General features: G+C 37.8%; 1 protein-coding gene across 1 annotated transcript in view; it reads left to right on the plus strand.

The window, feature by feature from the left end:
- DYNC2H1 (dynein cytoplasmic 2 heavy chain 1) overlaps positions 1-22,568 on the plus strand; it is a 170,036-nt gene that overhangs the window by 77,237 nt on the left and 70,231 nt on the right. Inside the window, exons 62-73 of the mRNA XM_054088995.1 lie at positions 2-143; positions 639-748; positions 1,702-1,800; positions 3,706-3,829; positions 6,979-7,142; positions 9,020-9,139; positions 11,505-11,639; positions 12,911-13,054; positions 14,047-14,136; positions 17,284-17,349; positions 19,427-19,477; positions 21,107-21,184. Coding sequence (XP_053944970.1) covers positions 2-143; positions 639-748; positions 1,702-1,800; positions 3,706-3,829; positions 6,979-7,142; positions 9,020-9,139; positions 11,505-11,639; positions 12,911-13,054; positions 14,047-14,136; positions 17,284-17,349; positions 19,427-19,477; positions 21,107-21,184 — 1,323 coding nt within the window. The remainder of the gene's footprint in view (position 1; positions 144-638; positions 749-1,701; positions 1,801-3,705; positions 3,830-6,978; positions 7,143-9,019; positions 9,140-11,504; positions 11,640-12,910; positions 13,055-14,046; positions 14,137-17,283; positions 17,350-19,426; positions 19,478-21,106; positions 21,185-22,568) is intronic.

Raw genomic sequence — 22,568 nt, forward strand, 5'->3', positions numbered from 1 at the left:
GGTGTCAGAGATAACAGAAGAACTGGCTACGCTACCTAAAAGAGCTCAGTTAGCAGCTGCATTTATTACCTATCTTTCTGCTGCTCCTGAGGATCAGAGGAAAAACAGCTTGGAAGAATGGACCAAATCAGCAGGCCTTGAAAGTAATTTTTGTGTGTGTGCGCGTGAGTTCTAATGAGCAGTCTCCATTGTCTTGGTGTTCTCAAATGAAAAGCAACAACATTTTCTTACTCAGTAAATAGTTGTGTATACAGACAGACTACTTTTTAGGATTATTCGACCAATTATTAAGATAATAAATACTTAAAAATTCTGAAGATTTAGCTCCATAGTCCTTGCTTAAAAAGAAGAGTTTGTGTGAATGAATGTATTCACCTTAACTGTTGTAAATTTGTCAGTGCATTCTGAATGCTTCTGCTTTTTTATATTCATCATTTTTATGTGTGTTAATAATACCATTGGTATTTTATAACATCACTTAGTTAATAGTATTATGTTCAAGCAATAAAATGATAAATTTGAAGGAAATACACACTTACACTGTGTTAGATAGTCTTCACTGTATATAGAGTGATAAATGCTTAAAAATTATACAGACTGTAAATACGAGCATGAACTTACACTCTTTCGTTTATCAGAGTTTGATTTACGGCGGTTCCTGTGTACCGAAAGTGAGGAGTTAGTTTGGAAAAGTGAAGGTTTACCTTCAGATGACCTTTCAATAGAAAATGCTCTTGTCATCTTGCAGGTAAATTTATTTTCTTTTCCTTATTTTGGAAGTATTTCAATTTCAACAAATTTCAATGACATGGCATCTCCTGAAATTTTGAAGGATTTAATTTGTGTTGTTTTATTAGCATCACAGAAAATATGCAGAGGAATAAATACTTACATAACACTGGGTATTGGGTAGCAAAAGGGAAAAAAGACTTAAAGAAAATAGATGCACCCGGATGCAAGTGTGACCATTGTGTAAGTTCTGAGCACTTACGTAATTAGTATATCAGTGGTTAAAGTCTTGACCTTTAGAAAGCAAAATGCTTAGCATAACATAGCTTTATATAATATAATAGTAAAGCTTTGCATAGTACTGGTGTGGAAAGCATGCATTAAAAAAGGTTTTATTAAAATGAAAACCTGTTGTCTCGTCAGTATATGTGTTACTGGGTCGTATCACCAAAATATTCTAAATTGATGTGTTTTTAAATTTGAGACCTGGGTTTGTTTGTGATGATAAGTAAAGTGCTATTTGTATCTTGATTCATGCAAAGTACTTCTATTCATTATTCTTTCTAAAATGCATTAAAGTCCAAAACCAGAAGGGCTGTAACTTTGTCCGCTGCAGGAAGAGAAAGGAAAAATAATACCTCTTCTAAGTTCCAAAGCAGTTGTGAATAACAAAAGCTGTGGATAATTCTCATTGAATAGACTCCTGTTTTTAAGAGAAAGTGAAGAGCTGCCTAACATTAGCAGGACAAACACCTGAGAATTTTGGTTTTAAAATAAAAGGCATAAAATTCCTTCTACTGTTTTTTGTGGTCATTTTTTATTAGGCTGTTACTGTTTCTTTAAATAGTTTATTTATGAAAACAATTTTAAAATTATGAAACCAATAGTTTGAGAGAAAAAAATGGACTCCGATTTTAATCTTAAACAAAATATGTTTCAGTAAGTATATATATAATTTTTTTCTTCCCCTAGAGTAAAGTTTGCCCATTTTTGATAGACCCTTCTTTCCGGGCTACTGAATGGTTGAAGACACATTTGAAGGAATCACGGTTGGAGGTTATTAACCAACAGGTACAGTATTTACTCTTGTTCTTACAATTATGTTCTACTTGAGCTCGCTCTTTTCCAGGGTTTGGAGAGCAGTTTTTGATAGCAGACACTAAAAATGGGATTGTATTTCAAGAAGCCTATAATTTCTCACAAGAGTTCTAGGTCACAATGATTCTTATGTGGTATTGAAAATTTGTTTAATCAAGGAGATCAGAATGTTTAAAATAAGAGGATCAACACCTGGTATTGGTTCTACAAGTTTGCCTCTTTGTGCTGCCCTCTCAAGAATATCAGGAGATAGTAAAAGATTTATAAACAGAGAGGCCTTTTGTGTTCTTAGTTGCAGTTCACTGGATTTCAGGAGTAGGTATACGCTTCTTCTCTATGATTTTTGTGTTGTATTATCTACACTGGAATGAGTAGGTTGGATTTGATGTCAAAGTACCTAAGCCTAATTGTCTGTGTGGCACTGTTTACGTGGTGGGGGATTGGGGAGACTTGGCTCAGTTACACACACATAAGTTGGCATCTAGTGCCATTTTAAAGTCCCTTATCCAACCCCACATGGCCTCAAGATATCGATTGAACAAAATGCAGGTCTTCCACAGATCCCTGCCAGCTCTTTGCAGGCCTTCTACATACCCTCTGATGGTACTAGATATGTTTCAATACAGAATGGAGGATAATATGACTGAGAGCAGTCCTGTGAATAAGGACCTGGGAGTGCTCATTGATGAGAATCTCGACGTGAGCCAACAATGTGAGCTCACAGCCCTAAAGACCAACTGTGTCCTGGGCTGCATCAAAAGAAGCGTGGCCAGCAGGTTGAGGGAGGGGATTCTGTCCCTCTGTTCCTCTCTTCTGACACCTCATCTGAGTTATTGTGTCCAGTTCTGGAATCCTTAACATAACAAGGAGATGGAGCTGTTGGAATAGGTCCAGAGGAGGGCCATGAAGATGATCAGAGGGCTGGAGCACCTTCCCTACGAGGACAGGCTGAGAGAGTTGGGCTTGTTCAGCCTGGAGAAGAGAAGACTCTGAAGAGATTTTATAGTGACCTTCCAGATGCTGAGGGGGACTCCAAGAAAGCTGGGGAGGGATTGTTTATATAGGCTTGTAGTCATAGGACCACTGGGAATGACTATAAATTGGAGAGGGGAAGATTTAGATTAGTCATAAGGAAGAAATTCTTCACAATGATGGTGGTGAGGTGCTGGCACAGGTTGCCCAGGAAGTTGTGGCTGCCCCCTCCCTGGAAGCATTCAAGGCCAGGTTGGATGGGGCCCTGGGCGGCCTGTTCTAGTGGGAGGTGTCCCTGCCCATGGCAGGTGGGTTGGGGCTGGATCATCTTTAAGGTCCCTTCCAACACAGACTATTCTATGATTCTGTATATCTTTGGGTAAACAAATGGTTCCCATGATTGGCTTGATTACCTTTTAGGCTTTGTTTTCCTCATTATCAAGGAACTCCGTCAACTGTAATCAAATCTTAAACACCATGTGCATACTTAGACACCTACATGCAAAAGCCTGCATTTAGGTGTCTTAATATCAATGTGAATCCTGTCTTTAGGTCTTGATTCAGTTTTGAGACATGTAAAAGCATTTGAGATACATTAACAAGCCCAGACTTCCAGGTGCTCCTGACAAATGTGGCAGAAGACCTATGGTGGACCTGCTCTCTTCTGGTGCAGCACTTGAAGAGCTAGGGATTTTAAGAAGGTTGTAGCTGAATAGGTCAAACTTCTTTAATTTAAATGCTTGTGGCTAAATCTGAAATCTCATATAGTGCTTGTGGTAGTTTCCAGCTATACTACTGATTTTTAGATTAAGACTCCTTGAATAATACCTTCCTATTAATTCTGAAGTCTCACTATTTAAAAAAAAAATAACATGAATCAAATGAATTTATTTTTATTTACTCCAGGACACCAACTTCCTAACAGCTCTTGAGCTGGCAGTGAGATTTGGGAAAACGCTTATTATACAGGAAATGGACGGAGTGGAGCCTGTACTTTACCCATTGCTAAGAAAAGATCTTATTGCTCAAGGTAAAAGACCAAGATCTTTATAAATGGTTGCTCAAAGGTTTTGTAGGTTGGATTGATCGATAGTTCCAACCCAAACTATTTTCTGATTCTTTGATTTTTTGACTGGAATTCAAATAAAATGTTTTTATTAACTGTCCAAAATTTAAATTTTAAGCTAATTTCCAGTGATAATTTCAAACACATAGTTTTACTTAGGAACCTGATCCTTAAATAGACTGGAAATTAAGCAACTGATTGTGCAATTAGAAATCAGTTCTAGAATGTTGGTGTTGCTGTTTCTCTTTCCTTTGTCTGAAACTAAAGGTGTCACCCAGGTCTGTCTGTGATGTGAACGGGGAACCGGGGGTTCACACACATCAGCAAAATGCTGGAAGTTGGTGAAAGGAGTCTCCCTAACTGATTCAATGAAAGGAAAATAAAGAACATTTACATTTTACGATATCTCTGCTTTGGAGAGATAATGTGCTTGATATAACTCTCTATATAACTGCTTTGGACTTAGTTACTTTAAAAAGGCTGGTAAGAAAATTGTGTTAAAAGTTTAGCAAAGATAAATAGTAATGATATAAATATCATAGCATGAATTATGTTGAATTATGTTGCATATTTTGAAATTCTATCAAAAGTACCGACTGGATTAAGAAATACACTGATGTATAATTTAAATATTCTCTAAATTATTGTAGTTGAAGTAACTTGCTTTATCCTTAGTAATTATATTTCTGCCTAAAGCGTTAATTCCTCATCATGTCCCACAGCTTGTGCGTGTAATTTTCAGGATGAGCTTTGGGCTCAAGACTCCTTTTTGCTGTCATTTCATCTGATATTGAGATCTAGTATTGGGTCAGGTAGCAGTAATTCTTTAAATGTAAATACTTGGTAAAAATAAATGTAATGCTGTAGAGCTCTTAGATACATCTATCTGCTATATTGGAAATCTGTTTAGAGAAAATAAAATTTTAGTTTAAATCATTTCTTCCAATGCAGATGTGCTTGCTTGCTTGTTCTTGGTAAAAGCTGAGAGCACCACCAAAGTGGATCTGTAGGAGGCCAGGCAGAACATCTTCAGAACTATTTTTTTGCACTAACTTCTGCTGAACTTTGGAAAATGGAGATGCAGTATTACAGGTGTCTTAAATGATTTTACTCAAGAAATCAGTTCATAGGATCATAGGAACATAGAGTCATAAAATCATAGAATGGTTTGGGTTGGAAAGGACCTTAAAGATCATCCAGTTCCAACCCCCTGGGCAGGGACACCTCCCACCAGACCAGGCTGCCCAAGGCCCCATCCAACCTGGCTTTGAACGCCTCCAGGGATGGGGCAGCCACGACTTCCCTGGGCAACCTGTTCCAGTGCTTCACCACTCTCATAGTGAAGAAATTCTTCCTTATGTCTAGTCTAAATCTTCCCCCTTCCAATTTAAAGCATTTCCCCCTCAACCTTTCAATTCATGCCCTTGTAAAATGTTCCTCCCCAGCTTTCTTGGAGGCCCCTTCGGGTACTGGAAGCTGCTCTAAAGTCTCCCTGGAGCCTTCTCTTAACTCTCAGGCATCCTCTTTTGCTTGTTAGTGATCAATGTTAATGCCACGTCTGTGCAGGTCCAGACTAGGGAGCTGTTTCTGAAGAAGTCGCTATTTGAGTCTTCTAAGTCACTTCACAAGGAAACACGTACTCCTTGTCTCTATTAAAATGTGGAGACGGGGGCCTGTCTGCATTATTTTGCTTGTGGTGGCTGTACATCCTTTCATTACTTGGAATGGAATGTTAAGAACAATCGAATATATATGCCGCAATAAATTTGTCTTCGTACAGCTTCCATTTTCTGTTTGACGTTTTTACAGTGTAGACCTAAAATTTATTCTGATCCTTGCCACATAAGCAAAACTGGTATGTGATTTTCATCTCTATCAGTGTTTTAGCAAGAGATTTATACTTATAATATTTCTGATCTGCTCTTAGTGCTAAAGGGAGAGAAGCACCTAACTATGCCAACTCAGAAATTTAACTGGAAAGGATATTTACACTTTGAAACTTTTCATCTTTTCATCCTTTCCAACCCTAACTCTTCTATGATTCTATGATGATATGATTCTATGATCTTATAATTGTGTTCTTCCTTCTTTTTTCACATCAGGAGGCAGAATCTTATTATAGTACAGTCATTCTTTGAGTCCCTTCTTTTTTTCCATGCTCAAATGGAAACCTGTGGTAGAAGGAGTGTGGTGAGAAGCCGTACACATGGTTCCTTCTGTGATGAGCATATTGAGAAGTATTAGAATATTAGGAGTATAAACAGAGATTGAAACCATGATGGCAGAAATTCAAGGAATTAATTATTTCTTTTGTACCGTGATTAAATTAAATGTGTTTTTAATATGCTAAATTTATGGGAGATTTCTTAATGGAATATTTTTATTTCAAACTAATGACTAGATAGTCCGGCATCTTTAGTTTCTTAGAATTTCTTTATAACAGCATTCATAAAAAGTAATATTTTAATAGAATTATAATTTTACAGCAACATCAACCTTCTAGAAGTAAATGTAACACATGCAGAGATGAAATCTAGTGGGTTTGGATCACATTCAGGGAATGTTGAACCATCTTAGTTGGCCAATATGTAATTAATCATAGTGTGTTTTGATAGAGTGTTATAGAATCATAGAATAGTCTGGATTGGATGTTGGAAGTTCCAACCTCCCTGACGTGGGTGGGGACACCTCCTACTAGATCAAGCTGCCCAAAGCCCCATCCAAACTGGCCTTGACAGGATTCTTACACAAAAGGAATGTTCTCTAGTGCATCTTCTGTGGAGTTTTGTCTCTCATTCATCGTTTGAAAATTTCAGTTTCATTAGTATTACTTTTACTTCAAGTGCCCTTTTTTCCTTTTCTGTGATTTGTACTGGGTAAAGATAATTAAACTACCCACATGTACTAAATATTCTTATACTAGTGCTATGTTATTGCATTTTCCTGTCTAACAAAGCAGGATAGGTTATATTCCTTCATTTTTAAGTTGATTTTTCATTCTGAACAATTTATAAAATATATTGGTCTTAAAGTGTTACACACATACCATTATTTTCAGACCATTCTAGAACGTTCCAACCAGAGCGAGCATAACATCTCTTTATTATTTACAGGACCCCGTTATGCTGTACAAATAGGTGAAAAAACGATAGATTATAATGAAGAGTTCTGTCTTTTTCTATCGACAAGGAACCCGAATCCCTTCATTCCACCTGATGCCTCTTCTATTGTTACAGAAGTAAACTTTACCACAACAGGGAGTGGTTTAAGAGGACAGGTAAGCATTTACAATAAAAGCAATATATTCATAGCGGACCTTCATAGCTACACCCACCTTCTGGAAGAAGCCCTATGGTACAGTTTGCATTAATAGTCACGGAGATGTTTTCTAGTATAGAAATATAAATGATAAAATTGATGCTGTAACTAAATTTCTATTTTAAAATCTTGGTTTTATACACTTGGGAACCAAATTATGAGTCCAGTAGAGAAAATGGAAACTGTCTCGTTGACTTCAGCAGCAACAGAATAATTGCTCAGCTTCTGATTTCTGTTTAAAGTGCATTTATGGTACCATGGAAATATTTCTGTTATTGTTCTCCAGTGTCCTAATTAGAGACTAATGCTAGCATCAAGATACTTATTGCACAGGAAAAATGTAATGAAACCAAAATAATATGTATTTCACTTCCTCCAAATTGCTGGTAGATTTTAATTTTTTTTCTATATTGTTTAGGAAGTAAAATGTAAAGTACAAATGGAAGAGACAAAAAAGAAAGTGATAAATTAAGGGAAGAAAAACGCCTTCATATTTGGTATGAAGCATGTTCTTCCAAACCAACAAGAGGTGTAGAATGGGCTGTAAATAAGATCTTGATAAATAAGATATAATTAAAAACCTGAAGCATAATAACCATATGAATTTCTTCACTCCACTGGAGGGAGGGAATCTACATCGTAAAATCACAGAATCATAGAATCAAAGAATAGTTTTGGTTGGAGAGGACCTTAAAGGGCATACAGTTCCAACCCCCCTGTCATGGGCAGTGACACCTCTCAGCAGATCAGGCTGCCCAAGGCCCCATCCAACCTGGCCTTCAACACCTCCAGGGATGGGGCAGCCACAACTTCCCTGGGCAAACTGTTTCAGTGCCTCACCACTTTCATGGTGAAGAAATTCTTCCTTATGTCTAGTCTAAACACAGTATGTAACCAACTGAATTGTCCCCCTCTTTAAGTCGAAATAAGAAAAGTGGAAACATAGAAAAAAGCTTTCTTTTTGTTTTCTCTCTTTTTTGGCAGGAGAGGGGTTTGACTTTTGATAGACTTGCTGGAAAGAAATACGCTGCGATTCTTTCCAATTTCTGCTTTCTATCGCCTACTTCTTTTTATATCTGATCACAATATATGCAGTGACAAAGCCTGACAATCATTTAAACACAGATACGATTCAGAGTGAGGTGCAAAGGTTTAGGTCTCAGCACAAAAGGATGTCCTTATTAACGTGAGATGTCCTTGAGTATGTCACCGGGTTTTTATCTGCTATCACGCACGATAGCGAGGTTCACAGTAGTTCCTGGGTTATGTTTGCCACTGCAGGATATTCTGGATGTCTACATAGATTTAAAGCTGTTGGATGCAACTGAGTAAACCCTCAGAAGTCTGCTTTCAAAAATATAGACAGTACAGCTGTATGATTAATGAATATATATTATATACGAGGACAGCTGAGAGAGTTGGGGTTGTTCAGCCAGGAGAAGTCTCCAAGGAGACCTGATAGCAATCTTCCAATATCTGACGGGGCTACATAGAAGCTGGGCAGGGACAAAGGCTTGTAGTGATGGGACTAGGGGCAATGGGTATAAGCTGGAGAGGGGCAGATTTAGACTAGACATAAGGAGGAACTTCCTCACGATGAGGGTGGTGAGGCACTGGAACAGGTTGTCCAGGAAAGCTGTGGCTGCCCCATCCCTGGAGGTGTTGAGTGCCAGGTTGGATGGGGCCTTGAGCAGCCTGATCTAGTGGGGTTGGATGATCTTTAAGGTCCCTTCCAACCTAAACCATTCTATGATTATGCTAGATAATTAATGTATGTATATATTATGAAATATTAGAGTGGGTTTTATCCTGTTGAATAATCTTCTTTCTTTCTAGCTTTTGGCTTTAACAATTCAGCATGAAAAGCCTGATTTGGAAGAGCAGAAGACAAAACTGTTACAACAAGAAGAGGAGAAGAAGATACAGTTAGCTAAGCTTGAGGAATCTCTTTTAGAGGTAAAATAAATTTACCTCTTTTAAATCTGCTTGATCAATGAGGTAGTGTTCACATTGTCATGTGTTTGAAGGAAGATGGCGAGTGTTGGAATAATGAACCCTCAGAATTTTTCATGTGAGAAAATAACAGTATTATTTTCCCTGGGGGGTGTTGGGAGAGTAAAGTAGATAAAATGCATGCATCTGCCATGACAGTGTAGTATTTCAAAACATTAAGCCATGTCAGAGCTAAGTGTGTGAATTGTGGGGTTAGATATAGACTGGTTTAGACTGATTTGAAATGTCATTAATTTTAATGCATTAAAAAAGAGAAAACTGTGTTCAAAATGATTCTATTTCAAATTATGAGCCATGTTTTAAAAATTATGAATCATGTCAAATGATAATTCCTCAAATTGAGAAATGATTTTATGTTGCAAAAGGAAAAACACCTGAAAGAAACAATCCTGGTAGAAAATGTAAAGATTTGTTGAGAGGCATTGAAAAATTTAAACCTCCACAATTGTCTTATGAAGAATTAACTCTAATGTTCTTTATAGTTAACATTTTCCTTTTTAGTATTTAAAACTAATATTCTAAATTTTCAGTTTGTCTTTAATATTAATGAAAGTAATTATCATATTATCATAGTGTCATGGTATCATAGTATAGTTAGTGGTTGGAAGGGACCTTAAAAATCATCCAGTTCCAACCCCCCTGCCATAGGCAGGGACACCTCCCAGTAGATCAGGCTGCCTAAGGCCCCATCCAACCTGGCCTTCAACACCTACAGGGATGGAGCATCCACAACCTCCCTGGGCAACCTGTTCCAGTGTCTCACCGCTCTTGTGGTGAAGAAATTCTTCGTAATGTCCAATCTAAATTCCTAATGTCCAGTCTAATTATGCTCAGAAACAGTTTTATACCCCGTAAGAAAAGGTACCTACCTGGGAAGAGGACTGTTTTCTTTTTTTTGTTTGCATTTTGTCATGGATTTCACTGAAACTATACTTCATGCCCATAGGAATGGATCCTCAAATCTTCCTTCCTTCTAATGTCATAGATGACATAAGGACATGACATTAGGAGATTGACCTGCTGCCTGAAAACCCTTAGCTTGTAGGCAAGTCATAGACCTTTCCAGTATCCAAAACAATGGAGCTGAGCATGAGCCTAATAGTTTTTACAGATTCCTCAAAAAGTAATAAATAGAACTTTATTAAAGTGGCGATTAATAGCTCACTTTTAGAGTTTTGCACTTAATTATCTATCAGATTTGAATTTCCACATATACTGTTCCCATTAAGACTCAGATACTAATCTCTGAGTTGTTTCCAGACTCTCACGGGGCTACTGAAAGCTGAGAGTTCAGAGATGCAACAGAAAAATGTCCACTTTTTAGAACAGGCTTTTTGTGTCATCTTGGGACTCCAAAATTTTTCACATTTGTCTCAGCTGAGGAGTCAAGTGCAAAATTTCAAGTAATTAATGCTGAAGGCGTCTGCAACAAGTGGCCAAGTATTAACACTGAGGTTGGTTTCAACTTTGTCATTCTTGTGAGCACTCTTTGACCCTGAAGAAAGAAACCTAACGCTCAGGGGAAACTGGTGAGTGCTACATGGACTTCGTCAACAAAGAAGCAAGTGCTGGAGGTGATGTTGCTAAATTCAAGTTAATCCTAAAGCAACATTAGCATTCCATCTGAAGTATTGTACTGGTTTTCTTCTGAAAGATTTGGAGTTAGGGTTAAGATAACCACATGCTGTGGTTGTCTCATAGTTCATACTATGATTCCTCATAGCAAAACCGGCCTCCTTGAGACAGCAGATGATCTTGTCCTAAACTCTCTTCAACTAAGGAACTAAGTACCTTCTAGTATTCTACCTGGTTAATCTCTGCCTCCAGATATGCTGAAATGTGGGATAATCTCAAGGATCTCTGAAATTGTTATAATCATGAATCTTCATCTCAGCTGGAAAGGAGAATTCCGTAGGGGATATTGGAATGTTAATTTCTGAATTAGTGGGTACAGGTAGCTACTACAAATAGCCAATTTTAGAAGGAAAAAACCTTAATTTGTATTTACTGTGGAGATATTAGTGTGTAAGACTCTGATCATAGAAATCTTTCTCAAAAGCTTGCTGACGGTTTAAGTTTCAGAATCTGAAAATCTGGGTTTCTGGAGTTTGTTCTTGGGTTTTATCCTCAATGGTTCTTTAAAACAACATCTCAGTTTTTGGAGGAACCACTTGCTTTCTAGTACAATTTAATGTACATTTAATGATTCAGAAATATGTACAGGTCATAAAGAAGGACAGCTTCCAAAATGGTTACTTTAAAGGCTTTTTTTTTAATGTTATATTGATTAATTTTCTTTTTTTTACAGACACTTGCAACATCACAAGGCAATATACTAGAAAATAAGGATCTGATTGAATCTTTGAATCAGACTAAAGCAAGTAGTGCTGTCATCCAAGAATCACTTGCTGAATCTCACAGACTTCAGAGTTTCCTTGATAAGGTAGAATAATATTTTAATGTGTTATTACTGTTGGGTTTTTTCCTGCTAAAAATAGTTAGCGTCTATAAATATAGGATATACACATCCACGGGGTTACAATACTAAATTACTTTTTGGAATGAAAGATACTTGCGATATGCAAGTACTGAAAGTATTTTCAGTAATTAAGTTAAACAATTTAAAGTCTAACAGTTTGAATTAAAGGAATTTTCCCCAGTGACTTATTGGCAGGTGATGGGATTTTTCTTTATTTTTGCCATCTGTTATTGCAAACAGCGTGGCTCATGTGAATGTTTTTACCTTAATACATCCCTTGCTATTGCAATAACTTACTCCGCTCGCATGAAAACTCACCTGGAGTATTGTGTTCAATTCTGGAATCCTCATCATAAGAAGGATATAGAACTGTTGGAACAGGTCAAGAGGAGACCTCGAGGTGATCTGAAGGCTGGAGCACCTCCCATATGTGGACAGGCTGAGAGTTGGCGTTGTTCAGCCTGGAGAAGAGAAGGCTCTGAGGAGACCTTAGAGCAGCTTTCAGTGCCTGAGGGGGCTCCAGGAAAGCTGGGGAGGGACTTTGATAAGGGCATGGAGAGATAGGACAAGGGGGAAGGGCTTTAAATTGGAAGGGGGAAGATTTAGACTATACATAAGGAAGAATTTTTCACTATGAGAGTGGTGAGGCACTGGCACAGGTTGCCCAGGGAAGTTGTGGCTGCCCCATCCCTGGAGTGGTTCAAGGCCAGGTTGGATGGCGCCTTGCGCAGCCTGATCTAGTGGGAGGTGTCCCTGCCTATGGCAGGGGGGTTGGAACTGGATCATCTTTGAGGTCGCTTCCAAACCAAACCATTCTATGATTCTGTAGTCATTGGCGATGCTATTTGTCTGTCGTGCTGTTTATATAACACATTGCAGAGTCTTCCTCTGTGTTCTTATTTGTTTAGTTTAAGATTTTCTGTTGAGTTTTGGCATATGTTCTGTGGTGGGAGGAGGCCTCAGTGGCCTAGGGATTAATTTTTTTTCAAAATGTTATTAAAAATAGAAATATTTTTTTGCTAAAAATGCTTTCTTCCAATTTTGAAATCTAAAGACAGTGCTGAAGTCTTGAGTGCATGTCCCTCACTTTGAAGTCGTAGAAAGGATTCTGTTTTCCAAAGCAGAGGCAGTTAGCTGAATGTTTTTTCAGTGGGATGATTAGATGTTTATGCAATAACCATTAGATGGCAGCAAGGTACTGGTTTTTATGTGTATGTTTTTCTTTTTATCCACAGGAGAGGGATGCCTATCTCCCTTTGGCAGAGAGTGCTAGCAAGATGTACTTTATTATCTCTGACTTGTCCAAAATAAACAATATGTACCGTTTTAGTTTGGCAGCTTTCCTGCGGCTTTTCCAAAGGGCTCTGCTAAGTGAGCAGGTATTTCCTCTTTTTCCCTGAAGCTGTTAATGCTGCAGAAGAATCAATTTGCTTTGATCCTTTGAATTTCTTATTTTCTCTGGACATTTTTAGAAAATAATAGTAACAGATGATGAAATGTATCAGTAGTCACTCTGAACAGTTGCGCTTTAGATATTCAGAATACATGCATGTGGAATCATACATCAAATATACCTCAGAAAATTGCTGTGCTATCTGAAAATAAAGGTGCTTATCTTCTGAGAGGCATGGTTTAGGGGTTTTTAGGAATGGTTGGACTCGATGATCCAGTGGGTCCTTTCCAACCTAGTGATTCTATGATTCTATGTTCCAAATGACCTCACTCTTTAGATCCGAAAACCAACACTGAGTATCGATGCATTTTCTCTTTATTCAGCATCTCTAAAATTTGTCTTATTTCTATTTGTTTCCATTCTAACAAGTCTAGCAGCCTTCAGTCATGTCACTTTTGGATTCTCCTTTATTCCAGCATCTGTGCTTACAACTTTTTTTCAGTCATTACCAGAACATGGTTCTGACTCTGCAAACTTGCCCTCCTTGAAATTCATTGCGTATTACTTCTTTTCCACAACATGGGCTTCCAACTTCTTGTTCTTACTTTCACACTCTTTCATAGTTTCTTTTCTTCCTGCCTGTTATGTTACCCATTTAAAGCTCAACTTCTGGTGTCACCTTTGTTTTCTTCTTTTTTTCCTGCCCCTCTATCCAATTCTTCATTTTTCTCAAGTTGTATAATGTTTGTAGTCAAGATATTCAAGGCCGAAATATTCATTTCTTAATGCCTCGGCATGAACTTCTCATTATGTCATCTACTCATTGAAAACTGCAGCTGAATTCAATAATATGTGTTTAGAACTAGTAAGTGTCACATACAATCTGGATTATTTGTGTTAGGCTACTGAAATTTGCAGGGTACATGGAAAAGATTTTTATTTCCACATGGATTTTTCAAATCCAAACTTTCTTTTTAGGTTTCAAGCAATACTGAGGACAGAATCAAGTCGCTTATTGGCTCATTGAAACACACAGTATATGAATATGTTTGCCGTTGTTTGTTTAAGGTAAGATTGCATTTTTCCTTGTATACAGTGCACTGGGTTTGAAAGTATTTTTCCAGTAACCAACGCTCGATCTGCCTCAAATAAGCCGTGTTGTGTCTATACATATGTAATACATGCAAAAATCACGCTTGCAGTATTTAACATGCAAAATGAGGAGGATTTAAGATTAGGATGTAACAGAATTAAGATTGCTCTGCACAGTTCTCCACAGAGCAGTTTTGTAATCGACAAGGCTGTCCTCAGGTGCCCCTCAGATACTGGAAGGTCATTATAAAATCTCCTTGGAGCCTTCTCTTCTCCAGGCTGAAGAACCCCAACTCTCTCAGCCTGTTCTCGTAGGGAAGGTGCTCCAGCCCTCTGATCATCTTTGTTGCCTCTGCTGCACCCATTCCAACAGCTCCATCTCCTTCTTATGTAGAGAATTCCAGAACTGGACACAGTACTCCAGATGAGGTCTCCCAAAAGAGGAATAGAGGGACAGAATCACCTCCCTTGCCCTGCTGGCCACACTTCTTTTGATGCAGCCCAAGATACAGTTGGCCTTCTGGGCTGCGAGCACACATTGCCGGCTCATGTCGAGCTTCTCATTAATCAGAACCCATCAAGTGGCTTTTTTCTTCTTGCTTTCCTGGTGAAAACCTAGGATAAATATGCTTTTCCCTTTGAATTCTAAGTTTTCCTTTCTCATGGAAAAGTCATAAATAACAGTATTTGTCTCTTAGCACCAGGCTGAAGAATGAATGCATAATTAGATCTGCATAGATGATTTGAGCGGTAGCATGAATCGTGGTGCAAGGCTGGTGTTTGATCAGTTAGAATGGGGAGAACTCAGAAAATCTTGCACCACCTCCTCCCTGCCCCCCAGTCTAGCAGCGCTATATTGAGGATACAGAGTTAGCAGTTATTTCTAAGGATTTTGGTTTAAAAGTCCAGATGGCTTCTCATAATTTAATGTGTGTGTTTGAAGTCAGGAGTATGAGAAGCCTTCCAATAAGTCATTGCATCTTTTGAATATTGGAAGGCAGCTATTTTTATGTGTCAGAAAAGATTAAAGATTTCAAAAGCAAGGCACAGAGAGGAGATTTCTGGGGAAGGCTTTCACTGCAAATGATCTGATTAGAGTTTAGAAAATACTGAAAGTGTGTTACTATGTGGCTTCAGACTAATGGTCTTTCCAAATTAGTATCAAGTTCTGATAGTGGAGAGAACAAGTAAGCTCCTCATGCCATCAGCAATCCACTGCTATTTCTACCTTTTTTCCCACACAAATTTTTAGAGATGACATGAAGGCTTTCCTAGGCACTTCATAAATGGTATAGCTTATTCAAGTTTATACTATTTTAAACGTTAGAATTGGGAACATGATGTTATTTTGTTTGTGTGTACATGGACTTCATGTATACTACTAAGTGGAGTTGTGCTAAGAAATTTTCCTGAGCACTGGAGCTGGTGCAACCTCCGCTGGTGCAACGTGAGGCCATTTCCTCTCATCCTATTAGCTATTACCTGGGAGAAGAGACCAGCACCTACCTCTCTGCAACCTCCTTTCAGGCAGTTGTAGACAGTGATAAGGTCTCCTCTCAGCCTCCTTTACTCCAGGCTAAACAGCCCCAGGTCCCTCTGTCAATCCTCATAAGATTTGTTCTCCAGCCCCTTCACCAGCTTTGTTGTTCTTCTCTGGATGCGCTCCAGCCCCTCAATTTCCTTCTTGTAGTGAAGGGCCCAAAACTGAATGTGGTAATTGAGGTGCAGCCTCATCAATGCTGTGTATAGGGGCACAATCACTTCTTTGGTCCTGCTGGCCACGCCGTTTCTGATACAAGCCAAGATGCTATTCTTGGCCTCCTGGGCCACCTGGGCCACTAATGGCTTATATTCAGCCTCTGTCAACTGGTCGCCCCAGGTCCTTCTTCTCCAGACAGCTTTCCAGCCACTCTTCCCCAGGACTGTAGAGGGTTGTTGTGTCCCAAGTGCAGGACTCAGCACTTGGCCTTATTAAACCTCATCCCACTGGATGCATCCTGTTCAGATCCCAACAGGTACTGTGTCTTTTGAAAAGTCCCATGCAATTACTTCTTCAGTGGTATTCTTGGTAATCTAATATTCTTCAGAGTGATAATTCTGTGAAGCTAAGGAGAACCAGGCTGTCAGTTTGAGGTACACATAAGGCATATAAGTGTGAAACCACACCGTGAAAAATTCAAATGACATTGTCAAGAGTGGAATTGATTTGTGTAGGAGTGCAAGTGTGTTGTGTTTATCAGCTGGCTGAGATGCCTATGCTTTGCAGACTTAAGCCAATCCCATGCATCACTGTTTTTTATTCTCTTCTTCCCTCTGACCTGTGCTTTATGTTTTGTTGTTAAATTTTACTTTCTTCAAAGGAAAACAAGAGGTATCACCTTCCTTATGTTTACTTAAAATTTTAATGGGAGAAAATGTGTGTATAACTTCTATTGTTTGGTAAAATACATCCTCCAGATAACAGTCAGACCTTGAAGACTGGAGACCACATTCTCTGTTTCTAAATGATCCTGATTTTCCAGAGGATCAACTCCCTTTTTTTCACATTGACTTCATTACCATCTGTGCTTTCCAGCATAGCTATGGTAAAACACATCTATGAACGTTTCTGTGTGTGGACAAAGGAATCATAGTTTTAACAAGGCAATATTCTTCTAAAAAGTATTGTCTTGAATGTTTGCATGGTTTATTCTATGGCTCCAATAAATTCTCCAGTGCTCAGAAAATGGCTGAAATCCAAGTGATGCAACATTCCTAGGAAAAATACAGGTTACAATTGGGGGTTTTTTTTCAAAATTCTATTTCAACAAATATCTCTAAGAAGATTTCAAGGATTTCCAATGCACAGTTAAAAAAATGGATTCTGTTTAGTATGTTTACTGTATTAAAAATAAGTGTTTTTTCTTCTTCATTTGAATTCAGAAGTATTTACACGCAAGGCTTGGGTTAGTGTTTGTCTTTAAGTTGCAGAGGTATGGAGCACTTTTGAATTAGAAAATGTGTCATTAAGTCATTGCTATAGAATAAGAGGAGGTTTATTAATGAAATTTTGTTCCTCATAATAAAGGCAGAAAGGTGACTTTTGATGAACATATATTTATATTTTTACCACTTTTATTTCAGGCTGATCAGCTAATGTTCACTCTACATTTTGTACGAGGAATGCACCCTGAACTTTTTCAAGAGAATGTGAGTACTAGAAGAGAATATCCCCAAGTGATTTACTTAAAATTAATATGAAGAGTAATTAAGTAGTTAAAAAGTTTTCATCAGTAAGTGTAGGACTTGGGATTTTAGATTTACATGCCACTATATTTCTATGATAGTTACTTTTGGATGTCAACATAATATTTATTAGGTTTGAAGTGAAGATTACCATTTGAAAAGTTAGGTACGTGATTGCCTTTTGAAGGAGTCTGAAAAGCGATGTTTATGGAGAGTTCTCACAGTTTTTTGCAGGCACCGTATCGGTGTTTCCAGCCTCCATGTGGCAAGACATTTATCCACCCTTCCGGTTAGGTACAGATATTCCTTTATAAGTCAAGTGATGGATACCCTCCTGTGAGCAAGGGTTATTTGTGCGTTGTATCAAGTGAAATCCCACAGTCTTTCAGCAATGAAGCTGCCTTATAAAAAGAACCTGAATTAATCTTGTGGCATACCCTGGCTAACTCCAATTTATTAGAACTTACCTAATTAATCATTTCAGCTTCAGCAAATATCTTGCTTTATCTTTCTAGTCCTTGAGTTTGTAAAGTCTTCAAGGCAGCAATTTTCAAATAGTTTTCTAGCTTAATTAAACCTGACTGCCGAGGCTTCGTGTGAGTACAGCTTCATGGTTGCTATTTTTTAGCATGCGTTTCCATCAGTTATTAGAGCTCATAACCAACTTCATCTGGATTATATATAATGCCCATTCCCGTAGTATCCGAGTCCTCAAGAATGAAAACAGGCAAATAATATCAATGATTTTCTTACTTCTCTGAAAGGTACAAGTTATTTTAATTAAATTGTTGAGAGAAGAGTGCTGGTGCAAAATATTTATTGAGGAAAACGAAGCTGAAGTACTTATTCTTGTAAAGTTATTTCTATTAAAGCTTTTAATGTGATGAGACTAGAAGGTGCTTATTATAATACTAGAGAATTTAGTGTTTGAAGTCCTTGTCCCAAAAGAGTTCAAGCTTCTACACTTATGAATTTTTTCTATGGTGATGAGAAATTTATAGTACAACTTCAAGATTATTCTATAAAATGTCTTGGCTCTTAGCAGAGATATGCTCTTCCTGTATCAATATGTGTAGATTTTTTTCTGAGGTAGATTTACTTGTATCTATACATTATACTTCTGCTTTTCCTCATAGAAGTATTACATGATTCCTGATTTTAAAACCAGAGTGCCTTTGTGTGTTTTTCTGCACAAACATTTTCTTTGTAATTGGGAGAAGAGCATCAATTTGCAGTTGAAAGAGAGAGTTGTTTCAAGATTCAAGTAGGTTAATGGGTGCAAAAAGCTATGCTGGGCTCTCTTTCAGACTTTTTCATTTGACTGTTACTTGAACAATTAAAAAAACCCTTTATCATAGAATCATAGATAGTGACTATGTAAAATTCCAATACTTTTGAAGATGTTTTTCTTCCTACCTCCAAATATAGGATTCTCTCAGTTGTCAGTTCTAGTATGTTTTAAAATGCTTACTTGATCTGTTTTAAAATGATTAAAGGTTGTCTTCCTGGATACAAATACCAAGTCTAGAAGCTTTAGGCCTACATAAATTCACTTTATGTTTCCATTTCTTAATGCAACCAAAATATTCAGAACACAAATCCATTATCTTAAGTATTCCTGCTGGTCTAATAACTGCATCTTTGGAATACTATAACATGAAAATCTGCTGAAACATGGATTCTGTGCTTATTGGTTCTGTGTTAGATGCTGATGCCCTTTCAGGCAGTATGTGGGTCCTTTCCAGCCATGAATGTTACTTCTTGCTAGTCTCTAGTTAGGCAAGTTGAGTGGGAGCTGTGAGTGTTGAGAAAGGACAGGGCTTCTCCTTTCGTTTCTTTTTCTTATAGGACACTGTTAGTTTGGATTCTGCAAAAGGACCTACATACTGGTAGTATTTTCTAGAGTATATCTTGCAACTCTTTCAGAATCTGGGCTTTAATTAAATTAATCTTCCTGTTTTGCCTCCATGCTACTGTATATTAATCTTTATTCTTAAAGAAGTCTCGTGACTTATCTGTGTTGTTCATTTATTCCCTGTAGGAATGGGAGACTTTTACAGGTGTGATCATTGGAGATACCATAAGAAAATCAGTAAGCTGCATTTACTTTTGTATTTGGAAATAAGGAATGTTTACTTAAATCCTGAAAAGTTAAAGTTGTATTCTTACTATATTGTTTAATTAATTGCATTCATGAATTCAAGGAACAAATAACTTCTTTATATAAATTGAACTTTAACGTGGCATTTTCTAATTTGCATAACTTTTTGCCTTTGTTGCCTTTTTAAATCTTTTTTCTGTTACCAGGATTGCCATTTGTTTTTTTCATTGTATGAGAAGGTATGAGAAGGAAAATCGGTGTCTCAGAATTGCTCTTTTTCCTGGTATCATAAATGAGGTCTAGTTTTTGTATGGATTGATGGAATTGACCACATACTTGGCTAATTTTGATGTGCTTTTTCCCCAAGCCTCAGAGTTCCACACCTGGAGATGTGTTTATATATTTTCCTAGGTGACAGAGCTAGCTTAAGAAGCTTTTGTTGCATGCCTGACTGATCATAATATAGTTTAACGAGTGCCCTCAATTCTATTGAGTCTTCACACTTTCAAAATAACCTCCCAGTAGAAGAAGGTAGACAAAAAAGCTAAGCTTTCCATATTCTTCCCCATTATCACCCTTCTTTGAACCAAATATTTTGAGGAAGGTTTTGAAAGGTGTTTTTAGGAAACATGATCTCAGTCTTTGCCTCTTCTTTTGCTAATCTCCTCCTCTCTTTTGATCAGGGTCAGGGTAGCTCATTTCTGTCAGGCTTAACCTTAGTTTTCATAATACAAAACTACTTTACTTTTAGCTTTGTTTAGATATCAATCAGGGTATCCCATTCGTCCAGTGGTACAAGAAAATGACCATTGTTAAGTACCTTGTTTTTAGAATATCCATGAGTTTTCTGCTTTTATTCATTCGCAGAGTTCATAACTCATGGCTGAGAAATGCTTTCACAAGAAAGCTTTCCTTTTTTCTGCTGAATGCTTCAGATGACTCTTGAAGTTATTCAGTGGTTTAGAGATCCAAGTGGATTTCCAGACAGAGACTGTCAGGTGGTTAATGGCTACTTTAAGATTTTTATACAAAATGATATAGTGAATACAGAGACTGCACTGAAGCTTAAGCTATGGTGTTCAAAGTTAGTTTACTCCACCCGCAGCATCTAAGAAGCAGATAAATAGAGCTATTGTCAAACTTTTACCAGTGCAGGGATGTCCAGAAGTGATGTTTTGCCTAGTGAATTACCCCAGAATTTCCCTCTGTGTGAAGAACCATCTTTTTCATGACTGTGAATACGTGCAATGGAGTTATTTGTTTGAAGTCAGTTGCTCAGAGTACATATGCAGATACTCACTCCTTTGGGTCACTTGTTTGTAATGGAAAAGAAAACTACTTAGAGTTGAATGCATTATAGAGATACTCTAACTGATAAAACATTTTTAGGCTCAAGTCGTAAAGCAAATGGTAATGCAAACAGTAGATCTGAAATTTAGGTCATTGTTGGTAGCTTTTGTTTTGTTATGTTGTTGATGAACTTAGCAAAAGACCACAGAAAGTTTCCTGCTGTGAGTGCTGTTTTGATTTAAAGTATGAGTTTCACAATCTTCTTACTGAACACAGTATTTCACAAAAAAATATGTACCTTGTGTGTCTAATGTTACTTGCTTCAAAAAGGATTCGCAAAGAAGTATTCGTGACCAGATTCCCTCTTGGATAGAACAAGACCGAGCCTGGGCAGTAGCATCTTTGAAGGTATACACTATGTGGTGGGTTGAATTTAACTATAAAAGCCTTCATTTTTTGCAAATAGTAATTTGGACTTAAATACTCAAATATATGTTTTTCAGATGGACTTCTTTTTTTTTTTATTATTTTAAACTGTCTATTCTCTCTTCCAGAAACTGTCTTCATACATAAGCACTTGAAAACAAAACTGTTTTTTCGTCCTTAAATTTCATCTCATTTTTCTGAGCCTTTTCCTGTACATCTCTGCCCCATCTAATGATGAATTTCAGTGCATATGAATGAACCTATGATCTTACTGGGATCAGAAAACACTGTAGGCCTACCCAAGGTGCTACAATTTCTACAGACAGTAAAATATACTGAGGAAAAATTGCAAAGAATATTTAAGTTGAACTTTTCCCTTATGTAGGGACTTGCACAAACCACTTCATATGGTATTAAAAAACACAAACTGTTAACTGGGAAGCTAGTTTTCTACATAGAATCATAGAATCATAGAATAGTTTGGGTTGGAAGGAACTTTAAAGATCATGCAGTTGCAACCCCCCTGCCATGGGCAGGGACGCCTCCCACCAGACCAGGCTGCCCAAGGCCCCATCCAACCTGGCCTTCAACACCTCCAGGGATGGGGCAGCCACAGCTTCCCTGGACAACCTGTGCCAGTGTCTCACCACTCTCATCATGATGAAATTTCTCCTTATGTTTAGTCTACTTACTAGATTTCCATGCTTAACTTCGAAGGTATTTCAGAGTTTGTTTCGCTCAGATCAAGAAATTTCAAACTGAAACAAAACCACCTTCTTGTTTTGATTCATTCTGCAAAGTCAATGTTGAAATCCTGTGATCCTGAAGGGAACTAAATGAAAATACTAGACTTTAAAAATCTGTCGTAGGCTCTTCTCGTGCGTGTATCTCAGCAGCAAGAAGGAAGACCTTGATCAAGGCCTTTTGCAACTATATCCAGAGTTCATTATTTTTTGTTTCTTTTCACCATGGCTCAGCAACAATTGCAATAATGGTGTGGAAATCATGATTGTTAAGGGTTTAAACAAATAAACACACAAATAAACAGAAAGTGAGTAACTGGATGACTCAGTAGCATGTACTGACGAGACATACGGAGGAATTTCTTCACGATGAGAGTGGTGAGGCACTGGCACAGGTTGCCTAGGGAAGCTGTGGATTCCCCATCCCTGGAGGTGTTCAAGCCCAGGTTGGATGGGCCGTTGGGCAGCCTGATCCAGAGGGAGGTGTCCCTGCCCATGGCAGAGGGGTTGGTGCTGGATGATCTTTAAGGTCCCTTCCAACCCAAACTATTCTCTAATTCTAAAAAGAACCTGGTCATGATTAAAAGAAAGAACTACAACTGGGTTGAGCCCAAAGCTTAAAG

Source organism: Cuculus canorus, chromosome 1, assembly GCF_017976375.1.
Source record: "Cuculus canorus isolate bCucCan1 chromosome 1, bCucCan1.pri, whole genome shotgun sequence".
NCBI classification, from domain to species: Eukaryota; Metazoa; Chordata; class Aves; order Cuculiformes; family Cuculidae; genus Cuculus; species Cuculus canorus.